A 20,420-nucleotide genomic window follows, 5' to 3' on the forward strand; every position below is an offset into this window, starting at 1 on the left:
TAGTGTTTTCAACCTGCTCATTGCCACATTCTTCAGAATAATTTAAGTTGTATACATCATTGTATAAAGTTAACTTTTTTTAATTGCCTATTTTGTGCCTATAATTGGCAGGAAATGCACACATTATTTTTTAATCAGGATTCCTTGATCCGACCATATTCACTGCCAGCCCAATCAAAGTGGATTTTCGTCATGAACATGGAAAATTTGAATAACATCTCGTGTCATTAACTACATCATGTAAATTTCTTGGCGGTATTCTTCACTCAAAAATATCAAATTTGACCAAACCAAAGATGTGGCAGCGGGTCCAAAGGTTCAAGGGGGGCTAATACTTTCACAAGGTGCTGTACACCTGTCAATGGAAACAGTAAAAATAGACGTTTAACGTGACGTCTCAAGTGATTTAAAAACTTCAGAAAATTCATTGCTTAAAAAATTCATATCTGTTTTATTTCTGGCTTGTCTGCCTGAAAATTGCGTGACTAATGATGACACACATCTGTATAAAAACTAACTTTGTTTCTGTCACTATAATAGCATTTAGCATAATGTTGCTTCTTGTTCCAAATAATTTGCTTTTAATTTGAAAAGAAAAAAAATATTTATATATACGGTCCCTTGAAAAACATTCAAGTAGAGTCACTGATAAAATCTCATGTGCCCCATGAAATGTCTTCACACGCCCCATTTTAGAAGCACTGCTGTATATTTGACACTTCTTTTTTTTTTTTTTATGTTCAACCATTTCAAAGGAACCAGGGCAGGCCGTGAAAAGTCATAGTTACAAACCCAGGATGACAGGTCATTAAAGTTGTTGTCATGGACACCTCCAAGTTGAACCGGCCAAACCATCCATGAATCATCTCCATAAAATGAAAGGCCAAGGTTAGTCAGTGCGAGTATTTAATGTGCAACACTTTGACAACACGTCTCATTCACAAGCATCAACGCGCCGTCGTTGCGCATCCTTCGGTGGCTCCTCCCACTTTTTTTGTTCGGTCGAATTCGAGCCTGCGACGTAGCGGTTCATCTCAAATATTCTGCGTGAGGAAAACAAAACAGATGGAACGTTAGTGTGTGACGTTAAGTGTCTGGCGGACATTTTGTCTTACCACAAGCAGCACCGTCTTCTTCCTCCGCTGAGTCAGTTTGGGCGAAAGTCGCATCAGAGGGTGAACCGAGTCGGACTGCGGGAGAAAAACGATTAGCATCCCTAATCACGCGTTCTTATCGACGACCCGTTCGGTCCGCTCACCGTGTTCTCATCCGGGTCGGCAGAGGTCTTCGCTTTTGAATAATGAAACAAGAACTGGGCAAGAGAAAAGGTGGTTTTTGAAATTTTGGCCGTCACTATCCGATCTTTTTCAAATCGATTATGCAATCGAGCAGTTTTTAATTATCTACCAAGGAAGTAAGTAAGACCACTCATGATTTATTATCTTCCATGCATAGGAATTTTAGACGCCATGCCACTGCTAACTGTTTAGCAATTCCCCTATTAGCATTAGCATGCTAGGTCAACAAAAACTACCATTTATTTAAGATAATTAAGATAATACCAATAGGAATATTCAACTTTTGAGCAGTGACTGATATCAATAAAAAGTACGGATACCACTAATACTTTTGATACCCTCAAAATTTGTAAAAATGATTATCACAGACAGACACACACATTTTTTCAATAATTACTAATGTTGAACACAAATTAAAAAAATAATTTACTAAGGTTGATGTGAGTGGATATAATTACACATTATTTATTATCTTCCGTACATAATCATTTTTAGAAACAAAATGTCTCTATGGCAACCAATTAGTAAGCGTGAATAGCATTAGCGCACTAGCAATTACCATTTAAGGCCAACAAACACCAACTACCGTTTAGTTCACGCATACATAATCAAAATGATACCAAATGAGTACTCAAATTTTGAGTGCTCACTGAAATCAATGCCCAGTACCGATACCACTCATACTTTTGATACACCAAATCCCCCCCCCCCAACCCAAAAAAAACGCCAAAAAAAGCTACATGGTTTGAAGTGTTCATTTGAAGTGTCTTTTTGTCCAATTCCAGGTAAGTAACTAAGCAACAAGTAAAAAGAGGGCAGGCACACTTACCCTTTTGAAAAGATTTTGGACTTGCTGCTGCTCCTGCTGTAAAAAAAAAATGTTTTTTTTATATGATTTTATAGATTTATTTTTGCCCACATATGAAACATACCTCGTTGTCGTCATCCCATGAGAATTGAGTGGGCTCATCTTCTCGAATCTAAATCGAAGCGCCAACACATAAAAAGTCAATTGCATGGCAATACTTGGCATAAAAGAAAACAAAAAGAAAGTAAAAAAAAAAAAAAAAAAAAGTGAATTTCTGTTCATTATTATCACCGTTCTGAACAGGAGTCCATCTTCCAATCTCTGAAAATGGCTTGCATCTAAATAAAAAGCATATAAGTCCACATTTTATTTTTTTATTTACAAGAATACATTCACATTATGTGTTTTAATATTGATATCATATATAATATTTCAATAATTTATTTAATCTCATAAACTATTATTCAAATTAATTTTTTCAAATAAAAATTCTATTTAAGCAACTATATATACATTTTTTCAATGTAAATTTTCAAATTTAAAAATAGCCTTACGATTTGCACATAAAAAAAAGTACATTTCGAAAGTAAGTAAACAAATGTTATTAGAAAATACGAACATCCAACATCATTTTTTTAAGTTTTAATAAATACGTATTGATAGCTAGGATTGCACTACAATTAAAAAAAAACACTCTTATGATTTGCACATAAAAAATACGTTTATGAATTTAATTATAAAAATGTAAGTAAAATAATACTAACCTCCACGCACTTTATTTTTAAATTTAAATAAATACATAAAAGTAACTTGATTGTAGTATAGTATAAATAGATTGTAGTATCTAACTAAATTACAATTGAACTTATTCTTATGATTTAAAGGCTAAAAAATACTTTCAAATATAAAAGTAAAATTACTGTACTATATTGCATTATAATTTATATGTTTAGTGTTACAAATGAATACAAACTCTTAAGCCATGAAATTGTCTTCACTTCTCCAAAATGTCCTCACTAAGTCAGTAGAAAACTCAAAGTGGTTCTCACAAGTATAGCCGTACAGGAATACACACACACACACACACACATAATTGAACCTACCTATGGCTTGCCAGCAGCCGCAGCAGAACAAACAAAAAAGTGCAAATTGTCTGACGTGTGGAACGTTCATGTCTTCTTTCCGTTCCCTTTGATTTCCCAAAGTTCTCCGTTTGATTGGTGCGCTCCCCTCCGGGTTCTCCTGCTCTATGTGTGTGTGTGTGTGTGTGTGTGTGTATGGTTACACCTCCTCCCTTTAGATGCTCAGCGATCTTCCCACTATGATGACCGGATGAGCGGACACGCCCCTTTCTGGGAATTTAAGCTAATCGACTGACGACATTTGATCGGGATTGACGTCACGGCAGGTAAAAAGCGCGCGTCATTCATCGCAATGACGAAAAACCGTAACGCGTATTGGCGATAATTACGCGAGACGGATTCGGTGTCGGTCGGACGCACCGCTTCCGGATGCTCATATTTTTCTAGAAACTCTGGAGGGACTTTGGTTTTTTACGACAAATCATCACACTATGCTGGCTTACACATTGTACCTTAAAGGTACAATGTACCTTAAAGGTACAATGTGTAAGATTTAGACCATTTTTCATGAAAAAGGGATAAAAAAAAAAAAATTGCAAATAAATGTGTTCTTAATGACCAACAATATGTTTTTAATATAATCGTAGGTCTAGTTATCAATAAATTATATTACATGGGGGAGTGGCACTTATCTGGAGGCTGCCATGTTTGTTATAGCTTGAAAGCAAAATGGCTGACATCCTGTGTCTTTTGAGGCATTGCTCCTTGAGACTTTTTTGTGGTGAAACTTGCTCAGGAATTAGAAAAAAAACTTGAACTGAAAAAAAACATGTTCCTTCGAAACAAGATGGCAGACTTGCTGTGTCTCCTCTTGAATTACTTTGTAGAGACTTTTTGATGGGGCTTGAAACCTCTACCAAATTTTATGTTGCCAACTGAAACTAGTTTCACTGGGTGAATTTTCAAAACTGAATTTTGCAAAATAGACAACTTACTGTGATCTTTTTTGGTTGCCGCACTTTTCCTCAGACGCTCTGGTGCTGGATGTTTTTTTTTTTTTTCCCGAAAGTTAAGGGCGACCTTGCGCAACCTTGGCAATTACAGATGGTCCACCTTTTCCGTCCTGGCGAAAAGGTCGGACGTTTGTCGTCACTGTCCGGACAAATGCAATTAAAAGCGTTAATGCCCGTCAGCCTTCCATCTACCTAAATACACCTTTGTATTCACTATACCCAACATACACACAGACACTTTTGTTTATTGTGTGTGTATATACATATATATATATATATATATATATATATATATATATATATATATATATATATATATATATATATATAATATATATATAATATATATAATATATATATTATAAAATGTGATTAGTGTAGCAGAGGGAGGAGATCTATCATATCTTTGGTTTATTTGGTTTATTTTTGTTGTTTTGATGTGAGTGTCAATACATTTTTTACAGCGTGTTGTTATTGGAGGTGCAAATCATGATGGCGGCGTGTTTTACCTTGTAAGAATGGACATTTTTTAACAACCTTGCAGTTAACTTTCTTCTGGGCAATTGATGTCAGTACTTCTTCTCTAGCTTTGTGGAAATTTTAGATGCAGGGTGGCGCCCCCTGGTGAATCAATTGTTGAATTGTTCAAATGCTAAGTTTTTCATACCTCACTGCCAATTCCGGGGACGTGTTCTGTTAAAAGTTCCACAAACGTGGCATTGATGGCCGTAAATCACCGCGGGGAAAAATGCAGATCGATAGCTATGTTTTTTTGTTTTTAGGGCTCCCGGGTGTGAGCGCATGACGGAAAGGCGGACAAATGCGCTGACTTATGGTCTTAATAAGCCCGTGGGCATCGACGTGCGGCTAACGCTGGCGCTTGATAGACGTCGTAAAAAATTCTCGGAGACCCTGAAAGCTTTGCTACAGGATGACAATTAAAGCCGCTATAAAGAGGCCCTCGCTTTTTTTTTTTTAATTCTGAACGAGTCAAATTCTTGGACGCCACTTAGCTTCACACAATTTGTACGTCTTATTGCTCGAGTTTCAATTTTGTTTGTCTTAATGTTGACGCAGGTTGTCGTCAAGCTTTATGTCTTATTTTGATACTTGGGACATCTAATTGTTACCTAAGAGGTCCTGATGCCTGTCTATTTTTTTTTCTTGTGTCAATTTGGACATTTGGGCCATCTTATTGCTTATGTCTCATTTTTACACTTATCATATACATCTCAGCTTTGATACGAGCTATGTCTTGTTTTTGATGATTAGAAATTTAGTTTTGACACATGGACCATTTCATAGTTGTCTCATGGGCTTTTGGCTTTTTCTTTTTTTTTAACGGCGTGTCTTACTGTTTGCCTGTTTTTTTTTGACACAGGGCATTTTTTTTGTCTCATTTCCGACATAATTTCCCTTCTTTCCTGTCTCATTTTTAATACACGGTCTGTCTTGGATGATCTCTTTTATGGTCAAACGTGATATAATTTAGCTTGTATTTACATTTTTGATACATGAGATATTTGATGTCATCATTTCTCAACTCCTTGCTCCAAATGGAAAGTTTACAAACGTTCATACGCTGCCAGGATCAAAGCAAATTGCATTGTGCGCTCATAAGGTTTGCGTTCAATGGGAAAAAAATTGCATTACCAGTTTTTTTTTATTTTTTACACTACCAAACTTTTCTTCGCATTAAAGTGAATTGAATTACACAAAATATTGTGATCCGTAAAATTTCAGAGGTTCAACCTTTAGCCATGCACAAAATTGAAGCGACAAAATCTTAGCAGTTGTATTCTTTTTGTTGTTGTTTTTTTTTTTTATAATTTCCGGAAGTCTCACCCAAACTTGATGTTCCTTGCTGTACAGTAGATATCGTACACTGCTCATTGCAGCACACACGCAAGCCCTACGGCGGTCGTTAAGAACAACTCATCATGACCTAGTCACACCAAGAAATGTATTATTCTTCGACGTCTATGTCAGGCTGCGGTAAAGGTCCTGTGCAACACGCTGGCCAATTAAAGAGCTTTCCCTGAATTTGCTGGGAACAGGCGCGACATGACGGCTGACATGTGGGCGATTGGATGGGTAGCGCAAAGGTCACAAGGACAACTCATTACTTCATTTTGCGTTACTACTCAACAGTGCTGTATCTTGTCTACATGGAGAAATTAATCACTCAGAACACAAAAATAACTATACGCTCATTTCCATTAATGGCATCCTTATCGTTATTATCGTTAAGAATGTTATTAACTTTGTGGTAAAGATTCAAAAGTAGTAGTGGGCTGAAGAGGAGCTTACAAATACAGTATGTGGAAGCGACAAATGTAGAACACACTGCCATCTAGCGGTGGTTAAGTATTACCAGACATTTTCTTTCTATAACACGGTATACCTTCCGGTGTTTTCACTTTTTTTTGACAGCATGAATGCACGTTGCGTATTGATCGCCAAGGGAACTCCAATTTATGTTCTGTGTCTTGATTGGCTAAGGGACTGTAGGCCATTGTCAATCAATCTGCATGCGGCGTTTCCCGCTCAAAGAGGCGCTGTCAGTCGTAATGAATCATTATTTATAAGTTCTTATGTGTCTAACCTCTCAGATTCATCCATCTGTCATTAGGCAAGGGTCGCAAGCTTGCTGATGCCTATCCCAGCAGGCTATAGGCAGTGGGTGGGGGACACCCTTGACTGGTAGCCAACCAATTGCAGGGCACACAGAAACAAACTACCATTCACGCACCCAATCACACCTAAGGATAATTTAGAGTTCCCAATACACCAATAATGCATCTTTTTTAAATGTGAGAGAAAGTGGAAGGGCCTAGAGAGAACCCACGCAGGCCCGGGGAGAACATGCAAACTCCACACAGGAACGCCTGAGCGAGCTGGATCTCAACTGAGGATTCTGACCTGTGAGGTGGACGCACTAACCACTCTTCTGAGCCACCCCACAATAAACTAATATAAATGAAAAACTGAAAATTAAAAAAAAAACATTTGTGATAAATGAAAAGCATCTATAATAAAAAAGATAGATTAAAAAAAACAAAAACGTGAAAACAATTGCTGTAAGTGAAGACATGCAGTATAATAAAAAAAAACACAAAGGAAAAACGTTTCTGAAGAATACCAAAAAATTTGGAAATTAAAAATAAATGAGTTTTGTTTTGAACATATTTCAAACATGAACTGTAAATACAAATATATATACTGTAGTTAATAGGAATAATAGAAAATTGAAAATAAAGCCAAACATAACAAAAAAGTACTCTGTTCGAAAAGGAGTAGGAAGAAGTAAAAATAGTTAATAATCTGAAAACATAACAAACAGAAAAAAAATACATTTCAAGATATTAATACTTATTGCTGATGTTTTTTGGAAACCCCCACGACAAATGAAGGAACACGCATAATAGTCATTTTCAGATGCAAATTTGGGGAGATTTTTATGAATTTGAATTTTAAATGGAGGTACAAAATATGGGCCCAAATAAAATATTAGAAGGAGCAACATTTCAAACCAGGAACCTCTTGAATTATGCAAACATTCCACCGTATCACTGTGCACAATTTTGGGCAGCACAAAAAAAATTGAAAGCAGAACTAACTAAATAGGTATACTGATAACTCATCCACAGAAACACGTGACTGAATCCATTCAAGAACAGCACATGCACCTTTGCAGCGGCTCAAACACACACACACACACACACACACACACCTATCTCTCCTCTTATCTCCATGGAGGCGGTGAGTCATGAGAGCAGTCAACACGTGAACGCGCGCGCACACACACACGCAACATGTAATAGCGTGCTATTACGTTTCATTTTGAAAGATGTGAAGAAAAAAGGCTGGCTCTACCATTTCAACTTTTTCTACCGCTGTCACCTATAATTTTTGCAACTTGATTGAAAAAAAAATACCTTCAAGAAAAATAACTGTGATAATTTGGTTGCACAAGTGTGCGCACTCTTTAACAGTGACTAATATTAGATCGAATTCAACATAACACAATTTCTTCATTTAAAGTGTCCCTGATTAAGTCTAATGAAGACGTTCAGATGTTCTAATAGGCTTTTCCTGACTGATATCTGCGGAACTTTCACAGTGTCACTGAAATGTCATTAATCAAAGTACAAAATAATTGACAAAATATGATTGGGCTTTTCCCATCGTGCTCCTTTTTTATGAAATGGTCTTCCGTTGAATATTAGGGAAGCTTTCTCTATTGCGGTTCTTAAATCTCATCTTAAAACATATTTTAGTCAATACTTCAACCCAGTACAGCCTGTAATTTTTTTTTTTTTTGATTGTCACTCGCATGTTTTTTTCTGCATTTGATTCTTCTACGAAGAGTTTTAATTGTATGGTGTAAAGTATATTGACATCATTCACCATGTTGATTTTGCACTTTAAAACAATTGATTAATTTTTTTATTACATATAACATGGACCTCAACAAAGACAGTCATCATCAATTGGAAAGAAATGGGCGCAACATTACCAAGAACTGGACATCCCTCCAAAATTGGTGCAAAAAAAAGTGGGCAAACCAAACACTGATGAAATTGTGGGTGTTTCCAGTGAGTAGCTGCTTTGTTTACTACACGCAACAACAGTTGGCTTTTTTTCTTTTTTTTTTTCATGTCTGCATGCCAAAGGTCCAGGATTTTGCTTGATATTGAGACTGGCTAGTAGTAAGTTTAAGTAGTTCTGTATAAGTTTAGGTAGTTCAAAGTACAACGTGACAGTTATGTGTTGACCTTTTCAATGTTTGTTACCTATGGTAAAGGTTGTGCACACTTATGCAAGTTGAAAAATGTTTTTTCCCATCTTTTGTTATTTTTGGTTATGTATGTATTTGCAGGGGACAGGAAGTGGGCCCAGTCCAATGTTATTTAACGCTCACTTAACACTTTTTTTGCACAATGATATTCGAAGTTTCCTCGCGGTTGGTGTGTGCTTGCGCCCCCCAGTTTTTCAAAAAGTGAATGCAATATGTTCCAGAAAAACCGCACTTGTAACGCTGCTTATATAAAGGCGTTACATAAAACAACGACGCCGAGTTCCATTGAGAGTACAAAGTGTCGTCATTTGGGATGATACTCACTCAATTACTTACTATGATGAAACATTTATGTTCTCGTATTAATATGACGTGTGATACATATCTATAAATATGTACACACGTATGTGTAATCTTGCTCCTTGAGTGTGCGGGGAAAGAAGTCTTATACAACAACACAAACACGTTATATAAAAGGGACGTCCGGCCGGCCAATGACGGAGCGTTTTACGCAACATGTGACCCGTTTGGACGAATTAAACACCGGCATGTAGCAGCAAAACGCAAACTCGCAGTGAGTAGCTGCTCGACTGGGTCGACGACTCTGGCAGTCAGCGCTAACTTATCCGTGGAAAATCGACAGGCAAACTATTTTTTTTTCCCTCTTTTCGGTAGGGCGTTTGATACATTTTAAACCGTGTAGTCGTTCGAGGGTCTGGATTCGTTGGTGAACGTCGCTTGTGTGCGCGTTTTGGATCGTCTCGATCGACGCTAGCTAGCTGTTAGCATTTTGCTAATTTGGCTCTCGTATTTAAAACAACCGTGGGAAAAGTTAATATGTAAACCTTGACGTTACCGCACCGTTTGGTAAAAGTTGACTTCCCCTTCGCACTGCAGAGAGCGGTGGATATAAATCTAAGCTTCTTATTCGCTGAACCTCCCCCGGCTTTTACTCGTGAAAAAAAATGGGCACGCAAGAATCTGCTGTGTGTTGAACTCCGAATTCTATCGAATTGACTTCCCAATGGCAAGCACACGTTCACATTCGGGTGTTCGGTTGGACCGCGGGGAGCTGCGATCGGTAATCTAAGTCGTTTTTAAACAGAGCCCCTTTTTAATTTTTAATTAATCATGGAGGTCGAGATGCCGCTCCACCCGCTCTCGCACCCGTCCGCCCCGGGCATCTGCCCGGAGATGCTGGAGGTGGCAGCGGAGGCCAGCCGCGCCGGGGACTTCAGTTTGGCCGCCGAGATCTACAGCTCGCAGTTGACCGACCTTCAGCAACCCGATCGGGGCTTGTGTCTACGCAAGGCCGACTCGTTGGTGCGCGCCGGGCGGATCTCCGAGGCGCTGGACTCGTTCTGCCAAGCGGCAAGTCTGGGCAAGCTGCGGCCGGAGGAGCTGTCGCTGCTGGTGGATAGCATTGCCCGGGGCCTCCGAGAGAAGGAGCCGGGCCTCCAGAGCGCTCCCGGCGGGGAGGAAAGCGAGGACTCAGAAGGGGGAAGCTCCGAGGATTACCCGCTGGACTTGTTCTCGTGCGGTCTTTGCCGTTGCCTGCTCCACGAACCCTCCACGGTGGAGTGCGGGCACACCTTCTGCAAACGCTGCCTGGAGGTCGACTCTGTGACGGACTGCGTGCACTGCAAGCGAGCCCTGGCCCGCAAGGACGGCCTGCCCAACGGCCGCCGGCTGGACGTGGTGCTCAGCGGCCTGGTGGACAAACTCTTCGCCACAGAGAGCCGAGCACGCCGCCTGTGGATCGACGGCGAGGTGCTGCAGCAGAGCGGGAACTTGACGGAGGCCCTGCAGAAATACGACGAGGCTGTGCAATTAGGTAAGGATGACAAAAAAACGCGTAAATGTTATAGTACTTTTCTTTTTTCTTTTTTTTTGCAACAGGTGACCTACTTTCACCTAGATCACTTTAGGATGTCACCAGCTGGTGGCGCTAGTGTGTGGGCTCCGCACACAGGGCATGTTATATGACTGGCCTTCATTATTACCTAAGAAGCACACTTTTAGTAAACTTTTTAGGAGGTAAAGCGAGGACTCTAAAACCGCTTAGTTGAAATGCACAACTCTTAGTTTAAATTAATTGTCATCGCTACTGGTCACATATACATCGATCACAGTAATGTTGTTTTACATTTTAAGACATTTGATTGGAATTTACTTTAAGCCTTGCACAGTACTGAGGCCATTCTCAGGACAAATTCTTCCACATCCTGTGTCTAGGATGTCACCATCTGTGCAAAATTTCAGCTCCCTAGTGACTTTGTTCAATGCTTGATGTAAAATACAAAGTATTGACATTATTCACAAAAAGAATTACAGAATACTTTTTTAAATATACTTAAATCAATACGATGCACATTTTTCTAAAAAGAAGAAACAAAGAGAAGCATTCCTTCCTTAATTAACTTCACTATTGTTTAAAAAATGCTTCAAATGGTATAATACTTTACAGGCCACATTTTACAGTAAATAAACACATCACTCAAGTTTGCCAAAAATGTTTTTCTGAAGATGTTTCCAACAGTGACACAGAATATGCGTCATCATAAAGTCATACAAAACCGTTTTGCAGTGGCAACCGTCACACTTGTCAAAGATCATTTAGCATCCAAACTATTAGGTTGCCTCCTCCTTGCAAAATTGGATGCCTCCTATGTAAGACTCGTATATTAGTTTCATAAGTTTCTGGCACGTTGGGTAACATTCAGGTCACGGTTATGGAGATGATATGTAACTGAGCTGTGATGCACGCCATGAGTCACACGTGGGCTCGCTCAAGTTCACTTTGTCCAGGAGGAACACAGACACTGACCGTTTTGATCGCACTTGACTCAAAAGGTTTAGGTACAGGGAGTGTTCTCTCATCAAAATGCTCATAAAAGGATTTCAAACAAATATTTTATAAGCGGTTGTTACATGACTGGGCTTTTTCTTTGCAGTCGTTTTTGGTTTTCAAGTTGTTTATTCCTTAAGATAGAACATTTTACGCTGGCATCAATGCAACAATTACGCAATGGCCAATTTAATGTGCTTGGACCGTTGCTAATTTCCTCTAATGCAGGGGTTCTTTTTTATCGCCACAATTGTAGGATAAACTAAGTCATTCCAAAACAATCAGCGTTTGGGGACCTCTGCTCTATTGAGAACACCGCGACTTAGTTCTGTAGCTTGAATCAATAAAGAAACATCGAGCAAAAACAAATGTCCCTCACATTGGACACAAATTAATCTGCTGGGTTTCAAGACAATATTGGATTAGGATTTTTTTTTTTTTTTTTAACTGGGGGTTGTGTATCAAAAGTATTAGGAGTATCGGTAATTTATCTGTATATTACTCAAGACTTGAGTACACATACTGATTGACATCAGTATGCAAAAAAAATTGGCATTGAACATCCCTAATCAAACCTTGTTATATTCTCTTGTTGTCTTGAAAAAACATGAAGACTTCCGCAAGCAACCGTTACGCCGCGTGTTTTCTAGAAACCGAAGAAATATTCAGAGCAAATAGATTATGCATAATAGCGCATAAAATTAACAGGTGTAGCAGCAAAAACACACAAAAAAATGGAATTGGAACTTAACCTGCTTTCGCGCTTCTGGATTTTGAATAAAACGTTAAAGGTTTATTCAGTATTAGTACCGCAGATACATTCACTTCCCATCGGAAATGAGAAGGACTCGAGCAGTTTTACGCGAGCAAATGGGCCAGCGTCTGTTTGCGTTGACTGGTTTGCCTGGCAAAAGGCATGGCGATGGTGGCGGCTGGGAAGGAAGCAGCGCTTGGCTGCCGTTGCAGCGACATGTGACGCATGCTGTTATTTTACACGCGCCGCATGCCAGTCGCAGATGTTGCCATTCATTCATTGAACGGCAGTCTCCATTTTGAGAAGCTCGTAGCCTCTCTCTGCTTCCCATAGCCAGTTATGAACCTTTAGTGCCACATTAATGTCTGGAATGTATTTCAGTTTTTTTTTTTATTACATTGTAAATTATGAGACCCAATCCAACATTTTTTTTGGAGTACTGCACAGCTACTCCCCAACTAAGTCCCAGTGCACACAGTAAAGGACATCCTGTCCTGCCCGATGATTTCTCGTGTGTTTGGCCGGGATACAGTTGACCTCGCTGTGACAAAATGGAGAAAACAGCGGACACAAACGAATATGTTGGGACTGAGGAGAATAGTTAAAAAATGTATTTGTGGAGGTGGAAAAAAAAACATGGACATTTCCAAATGATTCCAAACTTTGGAAACAAGACTTAGATTAATATGGTCCTTAAAACAGATATCGTTTTTCATTTTAAAAACAACATATTCATAAATAGAAGCATGTTAATAAAAAAATGCAGCTTGCTTGCATTTACTTAAAGCCAAAAGTATCCCACGTAAGGATAAATCACTGCTTTTACAGTGGATACATTCCTATGTACTGTGTATTTTTCTTCCACTTGTACTTCCTGGATGAAGTACCCCCCCTCCTCCAATGAGATTTACTGGTACTGTTTATTGTGTATAATACAATGTGACAAATCAAGTTGCCAGTGCATGCTTGAGTGATAAAAAGAAAAGGCTTGCCATTAACTCGACTGATAGGATCACATTTGCCTCGTTTGGAGGAAGGGAGGTGAGGCTTCCACGTGACACCGCTTCACGTGACGTTGCAAGCGCCAGTCGCCCTACTTCTGGCGTCCACTTGACCCTGCTTTGTTATTTGTGCGTGCAGCGCCATCTTCAGGCCGCCTGCTGTGCCAGCGGGCCGAACTGCACATGGAGATGAACGACGTGAGTCGGGCGCTGCAGGATGCTCGCACCCTGTGTCAGATCAAACCTCTCTGGCCAAAGGTAAGGCGTACGCCGATTCAGCGGGGAACATCCTGGGGCGATATTTAGCAGAATACATTTTTGATTTTTATTTGCTTTCCTTCATACTGTTTTCTACAAATATTTTTACGTTTTTGTTAGCTTTCATTGTCGTGAATCCTATGCAATCCTTTTTGTCTTTGTAGGCTCACTACCTGAAGGCCACCACGCTGAGTCAGGCGTCGCGTAATGACGAGGCCTTGCAGGAGTACTTCATGTGTGTGGCACTCAAACCCAACTGGACCAAAGTTAGATCGGAGGCTCAGAAGGTAATGGCGGCGTCGGGCCATCTGTCAATCCGCCGCTTGTGCCGCCAGTGCTCAAGTCTATTCTTCGCCACAGGTCCTCGCTGAGCTCTTCTCTTCGGTGTTCGAGAACCAAGACATGCCCACGCCTCTGCACCCTCTCCAAGGTGGGGTGGCCTCCCGCCCCTTCAAGCCCACCGCACTGCTCCAAACCCTGAGGCCCCTCGAGTCCAAGCCTGCTTCATCCTTGCAGGTAAAAAAAAAGAGAAAGAAAAGGAAAACTTTGGAAAATTGTTTTCAATTTTTCTACAAGTATTTTCCTTTTTTTTTTTTTTTTTAAGATTTTAGTTTTGTTTATATAAAGTAGTTTATTTTTATTACTACCCCCCAAATTGTATTGAATATTTCTGCAGGTATTTTTACCTTTTTAATACTTTGTGCTCCTAGTTGTTTGCATGATGAGTGTATGCGAAAGTTTTTCTGACAATTTTTTTTGTGCCAGTATCAAAATTGTCACTCTCTTCTTACATGATGTTTGTTTTTTTTTTCTGTCCAGGACGTGACAAAAAGCACTTTGCCGGATGAGTCGACTTCCCGACCGTGGGAGTCATCCGCCACAGGAGCTGAGGGCAGCAGCAAGAGCCTGGCCGCCGTCCTGGCCTCCGCACCGGCACAACCCGCTGGCCTTAAAAGGAAGCAGAGCGATGACGGCTTTTTCGGTCCTCCCTCCAAGATGCCCAAACCTGGTAAGGAACCTTATTGGGGTAATACCTCCAGATCGAAAGGTCAAAGAAATTCATATTGGATAGATGACTTTGCCCAGCCCTCGTGGAAGAGTAGCTCCACGTTTTTAAACGTCCGTTTGCTTATGCAGGCGAGTCGAGCAGCGTCACGCTGGCGCCGGCATGCGTGGGGAGAGTGGTTCCGGCCGACCTGCTGGACAGCGGGGACTTGGAGTGTTCGCTCTGTATGAGGTGAATGACAAGTCTCTTGAAGCTACGGAGGAGGAATTGACGCACACTTGACTAAACGTCCTCATTGTTCTGCCAGGTTGTTCTACGAGCCGGTGGCCACGCCCTGCGGACACACCTTCTGCCTCAAGTGTCTGGAACGCTGCTTGGACCACAACCCCAATTGCCCCTTGTGCAAGGAGAACCTCTCAGAGGTTAGCATGATCCGCGATTGGTTATTACTGAGCCATGAGCGTATGTCCAGACCCAGTCGTCAAGGGCCGCTATTCAAATGATCAGCTCATCTGCAAGCTTAGCCGAAGCCCGATAATGATCCTGATCATTTGAATCAGGGGTGTCGGGGAAAGAAACCCGGAAAACATGCAGGACAGCGCCCCTTAAGGACACCCATGGCATATGATGTTTTTTTTTATTTTAAATGTATTAATTGAACTGAATATCTTTTTATTGCTAAATAAAATAATAATTATATAATTTTTTTTTTTTTTTTACCCGCGCCAGTTTTTGGCCATCCGAGGCTACAACAAGACGCTTCTGATGGAGGAGGTGCTGCAGCGCTTTCTGGCCAATGAGCTGGCGGAGAGGAAGAAGATCCACGAGGAGGAAATGAAGGAGCTCTCCAAGTGAGTATCAACAGGTGGCCGACTAAACCCTCTTGCTGAGTAGTGAGCCCGACCACTCACTCAGCACACGTGTTCCCCTTCCAGCCTGAACCAGGAAGTGCCCATCTTCGTGTGCACTATGGCCTTCCCCACTATCCCGTGTCCGCTGCACGTGTTCGAGCCGCGCTACCGCCTCATGATCCGCCGCTCCATGGAGACGGGAACCAAGCAGTTTGGCATGTGCATCGCCGACGAGCTCAAAGGTTTCGCCGACTTTGGATGCATGCTGCAGGTCAGGCTTACCTTCTTTATTCATGATTGTGGTCCTTGCCGTCGTATTGGTTCATGAGTATTTTGGGGGATCTGAAGTTAACTCAGTCAATTCCAAACACGTATTTATAAGTATCATTCAAAAAGACATTGTCACGCTTTGTTTGTTTGTTTTCACAAAAGTGTTTTGAGACCCTTTTAACTTATTATACGGGAGGAAAAAAAATCTCTAAATCACGACCTGGGTTTGAATGTCTGTTAATAAACATGTATAAATACATCTTTGGGGTTGAATGATTTAAAGAAACCCCTAGTTTTTTCAATCAATAACATTCATCATGAAAGAGCGTAAATTATTTTCAACACAAGATTGGTCCGTAGTTTGAATTAAAAACAACATTTAAAAGAATGGAAAGGTAAAATATTGTTGGCGCAGAATTTTTCCAGCTGCCAATAGTGTTTTTTTTTTTTTTTTTTTTGTAAATCCCAAAATTCACTAAAATTACTTAAGAGGTTTTAGACTGATGGCAGGGAAATCTTTCTTCACTTACTCCATTTCCTATTACATAATGTGTTGATTATTTTAATGAAAATACAATTATTTTTTCCCACCAATATTGGTAAAATATTGATTTTCACACACTAATTTGCCACCCTGAACATCCTGAACTGGCTGCCAGCCAATTGCAGGGCACACAGAGACCAACAACCATTTACACACCCAATCACACATTTTAGTATGTCCTATACACTTGACGTGCAAGTTTTTGGAGTGTGGGAGGAAGCGGGAGTTCCCGGCGCTCCAAAAATCTTTACCATCCGTCAAGTTTTGTGGCTCACATCTTAATCGCCAAAACGTTGTCTCTCCAGGTCCAAGACGTCAAGTTTTTCCCCGACGGACGCTCGGTAGTGGAGACCATTGGGGTGTCTCGCTTTAAAGTCTTAAGTCACGGCCAGAGAGACGGTTACCACACTGCCAAAATTGAGTACCTGGAAGATAAAAAGGTGAGGCTTTGCGTTTGAACGGGGGGGAAAAAAAAAAAAACAACTTCTGCATGGAATCCGACGTTCTGTCGTGCTTTGCAGGTGGAAGGCGAGGAGCTGGTGGAGCTGCTGAAGCTGCATGACGCCGTCTATGAGCAGGCCAACAACTGGTTCACGTCCCTCAAAGACAATATGAAAACACAAATAGTCAGCCACTTTGGACCCCTGCCCGGCAAAGACCCGGACCCGCAGGTGAGAACCATGCCAAAAACTCCCACGTTGCTGTTGGGGAAAAAAAAATGTAGTTCAAGGACAGAGCGAAACAAAAAGTTTCTTTCTTGTTTTCCTTCAAAAGAGCGAGAGAAAGAAACTGCTCCTCGCTTGCTTTATTCCAATTGCAACCGCAAGCCTCAACGTTTTTTTGTGTGTGTGCCTTCATAGTCGAACGGAAGCGGCCCAGCGTGGTGCTGGTGGCTTCTGGCCGTGCTGCCCCTCCAGAACCGGGCTCAGCTCACCATCCTGTCCATGAACGCTTTGAAGGACCGTCTGCAGGCCATTCGAAAAGTCCTCATCTTCGTCATGCGCAAGAGGCCGCGATGACGACGGCCATCCGCCGCAACCTCCGCAACATTTGCGCACAACCCGAGTCGATCGAGTCGCCTGTTAAAACGAAATGTCGTTTATGTTTTATTGTCGTTTAAAATCTGCGTTTCCTTATGTGCCGCTCCCGCCGCAGCCGCTTCTTCATCATGTCATGGATGAAAATTAAGGTTGGCCGCAAGTACAGTGTTTATTCAACAAGCGTCGGGAACGTCACTTTAGGTACTCTACATCAGTCTGTGTTGTAATTATATGCCATTTATTTATATATATACATATATATTTCAAATGGTTCTTACTTTGTTTTACTTCAGTCCATCTAGACTAACGTAGCCTGAGAGAACCTCAATTCATTTAACTTTTTTCTGTTAGCCCCCATGTTGTCAAATCTATATGCAGCTACTGCGTGATTTCATACAAGCTTTTATTTTCTTCTTAAAACAAGCTTTTGTTTTGCTTTGCGTCTTGTATATGCTTACCGCAGTACGTTGAGGCAGCACACTAGGCTAAGGAACCCAATACAACACAATGTCCAGAATATTATGTATACTAAGTTAGAAAATAGCCAGGGTCACACTGTTTTCAAATAATTCCACAGCCCATTTAGTCTGCAAACTAGCCTGAGGCACCTTGAAAATAGCCTTGGGCACCCATATTGTAGTTGATGGCAGTTACCTCATGATTTTTTTGTTTTTGTGCAAACTAGATCCTCCTTTTAAAACCAGATGTGTTTTTTTTTGTTTTTCCCCTCCATTCTGCAGCCGGTTTAAATGGACTACACCGTTGCCTTGGAACCTCGCTTCCCACTAGTTGTAGCTATAAGCAGCTATAGCAATAGAAAAAAAAACAAATCTCAATTTAAAAGAGTCCGCCTTAGGTTTAATCGTGACTGCAGCCCATTTATGTGGCAAAATAGCCCAGGCTCATTTCAGTCCATTTATTTATTTATTTACTCTGTAGCTTACATAAGCATTTTTCTTCTATTCCACGTTGACTGTAAAGACCACAAAAAAGGATAGAAAAAAAAAAAAACGAATGTGCATAATATTCCGCGCCTAGCACATGGCATATCAACGCTGGTTCTTCTGACTAGCATTTCTTATTTGTTCAGTCTCGACGGCGGTGGGTTATGTATTTTGGCACACTTTTCCTGTTTTTTCTTTAGTTGCAGTGCTACTGTTGATGCTTGAATGTGAGTTGTCTTGATGTAATACTGAGGCCTTTTTCTCATCTTTGTGTGAGTGCGCATGTGCGCTACATTTGTACCATTTTCTCACCGTGAGTGTCTGCGACGGACTCTCTGAATGTGACGGAAGCAGCGTTTATTCTTTTAAAAATGGAAAGCACTTAAAACGTGTCAGTTTGCCATCTAGCTGTGTCTGGTGTGTGAAAATGAAAAGTGTTGCTTATTTAAGGAGTTAAAAAAAAAAAAAAAAGTTCCCGGCGGATGTGGTTTGAAATGACGGGCGAGAATACTCGGGTGAGAAAGGTCAAATGTACCATAGATGCGCTTTTTCTTCTGTCTTTCCAAATGTTTGTGATTCCTCGCCGTCCCTGTAATGGGCGGGATTCACGACATGCTGCATTTCCTCGCGTATTTGTAAAGGGAGATCTTGTAATTATTTTTTATTGCTAATAAAGGAAACCAAATAAGCTTCTTGTTTATTTGAATTATTATATTGTGATGTTATAATTATGATCATTTTATAGGCCTGTAGCTACAAAATATCCTCACATATACATAATTCAAGCGGGATGACAGATTTATATATATATATATATATATAATTACAACTTTACGTTTATGCTCTCATATGTAACTGAAGATATTTTAAGGTGGTACTTGGTTTAAGTTCGATAACAGCTCATCTAGTACTCAATCTTCAAATTTAGAAGTTGGTCTGAGGAAAATGACCCAAAGAATGCTGCATTAAATCTAAACGGCTGACATTTGTTTTTTCCTTCCTCACATAGCATCAATACGTTTTGTTTAGTTTTTTAGTGGGTCTACTTCCAAAAGAAATGTATTTTTCCACATTTTAGTAAACGTATTACAGCACATGCACCTTATGGCCACAAGAGGCCAGTGCTGCCACAGATAATTGTCTCATCCATGTCGCACGAGATCGCCATTTTTTTTCTATTCGGGTACTATTAGTCCTTGTGTAAATAAATATCGATTTTTTTATTAAAGCTTTTCTTTAGTTTTCTTACTGATTCTTACGACATCATAATGCTATCATGTTAATAATTTTTTAAACCATTATATTGGGACGTACACTATAGTCCTTCGTTCCCATAACGTGATTTGAGTTTAGTTTTAATTCAATTTATTTGAACATCATGGTAGTTGTTAAATGTTTCTATCTATCTATCTATCTATCTATCTATCTATCTATCTATCTATCTATCTATCTATCTATCTATCTATCTATCTATCTATCTATCTATCTATCTATCTATCTATCTATCTATCTATCTATCTACCTATCTATCTATTTTATGCTAATGAACATCCGGGTTCTCTCCGGATAAAGTAAAAAGGGGCGGGGCAATCAAGAGGATGCGCCCGGCGAGAGAGACTGAGCCCAATTCACTGTGGGTTCCCCAGTCGGAATGTAGCACGGGCCGGAGCGGAGCATCGAGAGAGGAAATGAGAGGAGAGCCGCGAATGGCGAGGATTTAACGCCGCGGGGACAAAAAATCGACGATGAGACGTTCGCCGTCGGCGTGAAGGACATTTTGAAACTCGCCATTTCGCTCATATTCGCCTGGAGTTTTTTTCCGCTTTAAAGATGGCGAACGACTCTCCGGCCAAAAGCTTGGTGGATATCGACCTAGCATCCCTGCGGGTAAATACGTTGACT

The 20,420-nt window shown here is 40.5% G+C and overlaps 3 protein-coding genes across 8 annotated transcripts in view; 2 read left to right on the plus strand and 1 right to left on the minus strand.

Annotated features, from left to right (window-relative positions):
* Window positions 1-888: 888 nt before the first annotated feature.
* On the minus strand, window positions 889-9,468 carry nms (neuromedin S). 2 transcript variants are annotated; one of them, XM_088415861.1, is made up of 8 exons: window positions 9,339-9,468; window positions 3,210-4,340; window positions 2,398-2,444; window positions 2,231-2,278; window positions 2,128-2,163; window positions 1,259-1,312; window positions 1,116-1,190; window positions 889-1,043 (listed from the first exon to the last, which is right to left on the minus strand). In XM_088415861.1, the coding sequence occupies exons 2-8, from the start codon at window positions 3,277-3,279 to the stop codon at window positions 1,035-1,037; spliced, it is 339 nt and encodes a 112-aa protein (XP_088271987.1). In that variant the 5' UTR covers window positions 3,280-4,340; window positions 9,339-9,468; the 3' UTR covers window positions 889-1,034. The 2 variants fall into 2 exon arrangements, with proteins under 2 accessions (XP_088271987.1, XP_088271988.1); XM_088415862.1 differs by having other exon boundaries at window positions 9,327-9,434.
* Window positions 9,469-9,559: 91 nt separating this feature from the next.
* Window positions 9,560-19,207, plus strand: lonrf2 (LON peptidase N-terminal domain and ring finger 2). The gene is made up of 12 exons (XM_088415708.1): window positions 9,560-10,836; window positions 13,745-13,863; window positions 14,028-14,150; window positions 14,224-14,379; window positions 14,683-14,872; window positions 15,001-15,100; window positions 15,177-15,291; window positions 15,599-15,720; window positions 15,805-15,991; window positions 16,840-16,974; window positions 17,056-17,205; window positions 17,395-19,207. The coding sequence occupies exons 1-12, from the start codon at window positions 10,134-10,136 to the stop codon at window positions 17,551-17,553; spliced, it is 2,259 nt and encodes a 752-aa protein (XP_088271834.1). The 5' UTR covers window positions 9,560-10,133; the 3' UTR covers window positions 17,554-19,207.
* Window positions 19,208-20,145: 938 nt separating this feature from the next.
* LOC148423551 (mitogen-activated protein kinase kinase kinase kinase 4-like) overlaps window positions 20,146-20,420 on the plus strand; it is a 33,127-nt gene continuing 32,852 nt past the window's right edge. For all 5 annotated transcript variants that reach the window (XM_088414892.1, XM_088414894.1, XM_088414889.1 and 2 more), the window contains exon 1: window positions 20,146-20,405. In XM_088414892.1, the coding sequence (XP_088271018.1) occupies window positions 20,349-20,405 (57 nt within the window). In that variant the 5' untranslated portion in view covers window positions 20,146-20,348. The remainder of the gene's footprint in view (window positions 20,406-20,420) is intronic.

This window comes from Hippichthys cyanospilos, chromosome 5 (genome assembly GCF_059441005.1).
Source record: "Hippichthys cyanospilos isolate Australia breed blue-spotted pipefish chromosome 5, RoL_Hcya_1.0, whole genome shotgun sequence".
Classification (NCBI taxonomy): Eukaryota; Metazoa; Chordata; class Actinopteri; order Syngnathiformes; family Syngnathidae; genus Hippichthys; species Hippichthys cyanospilos.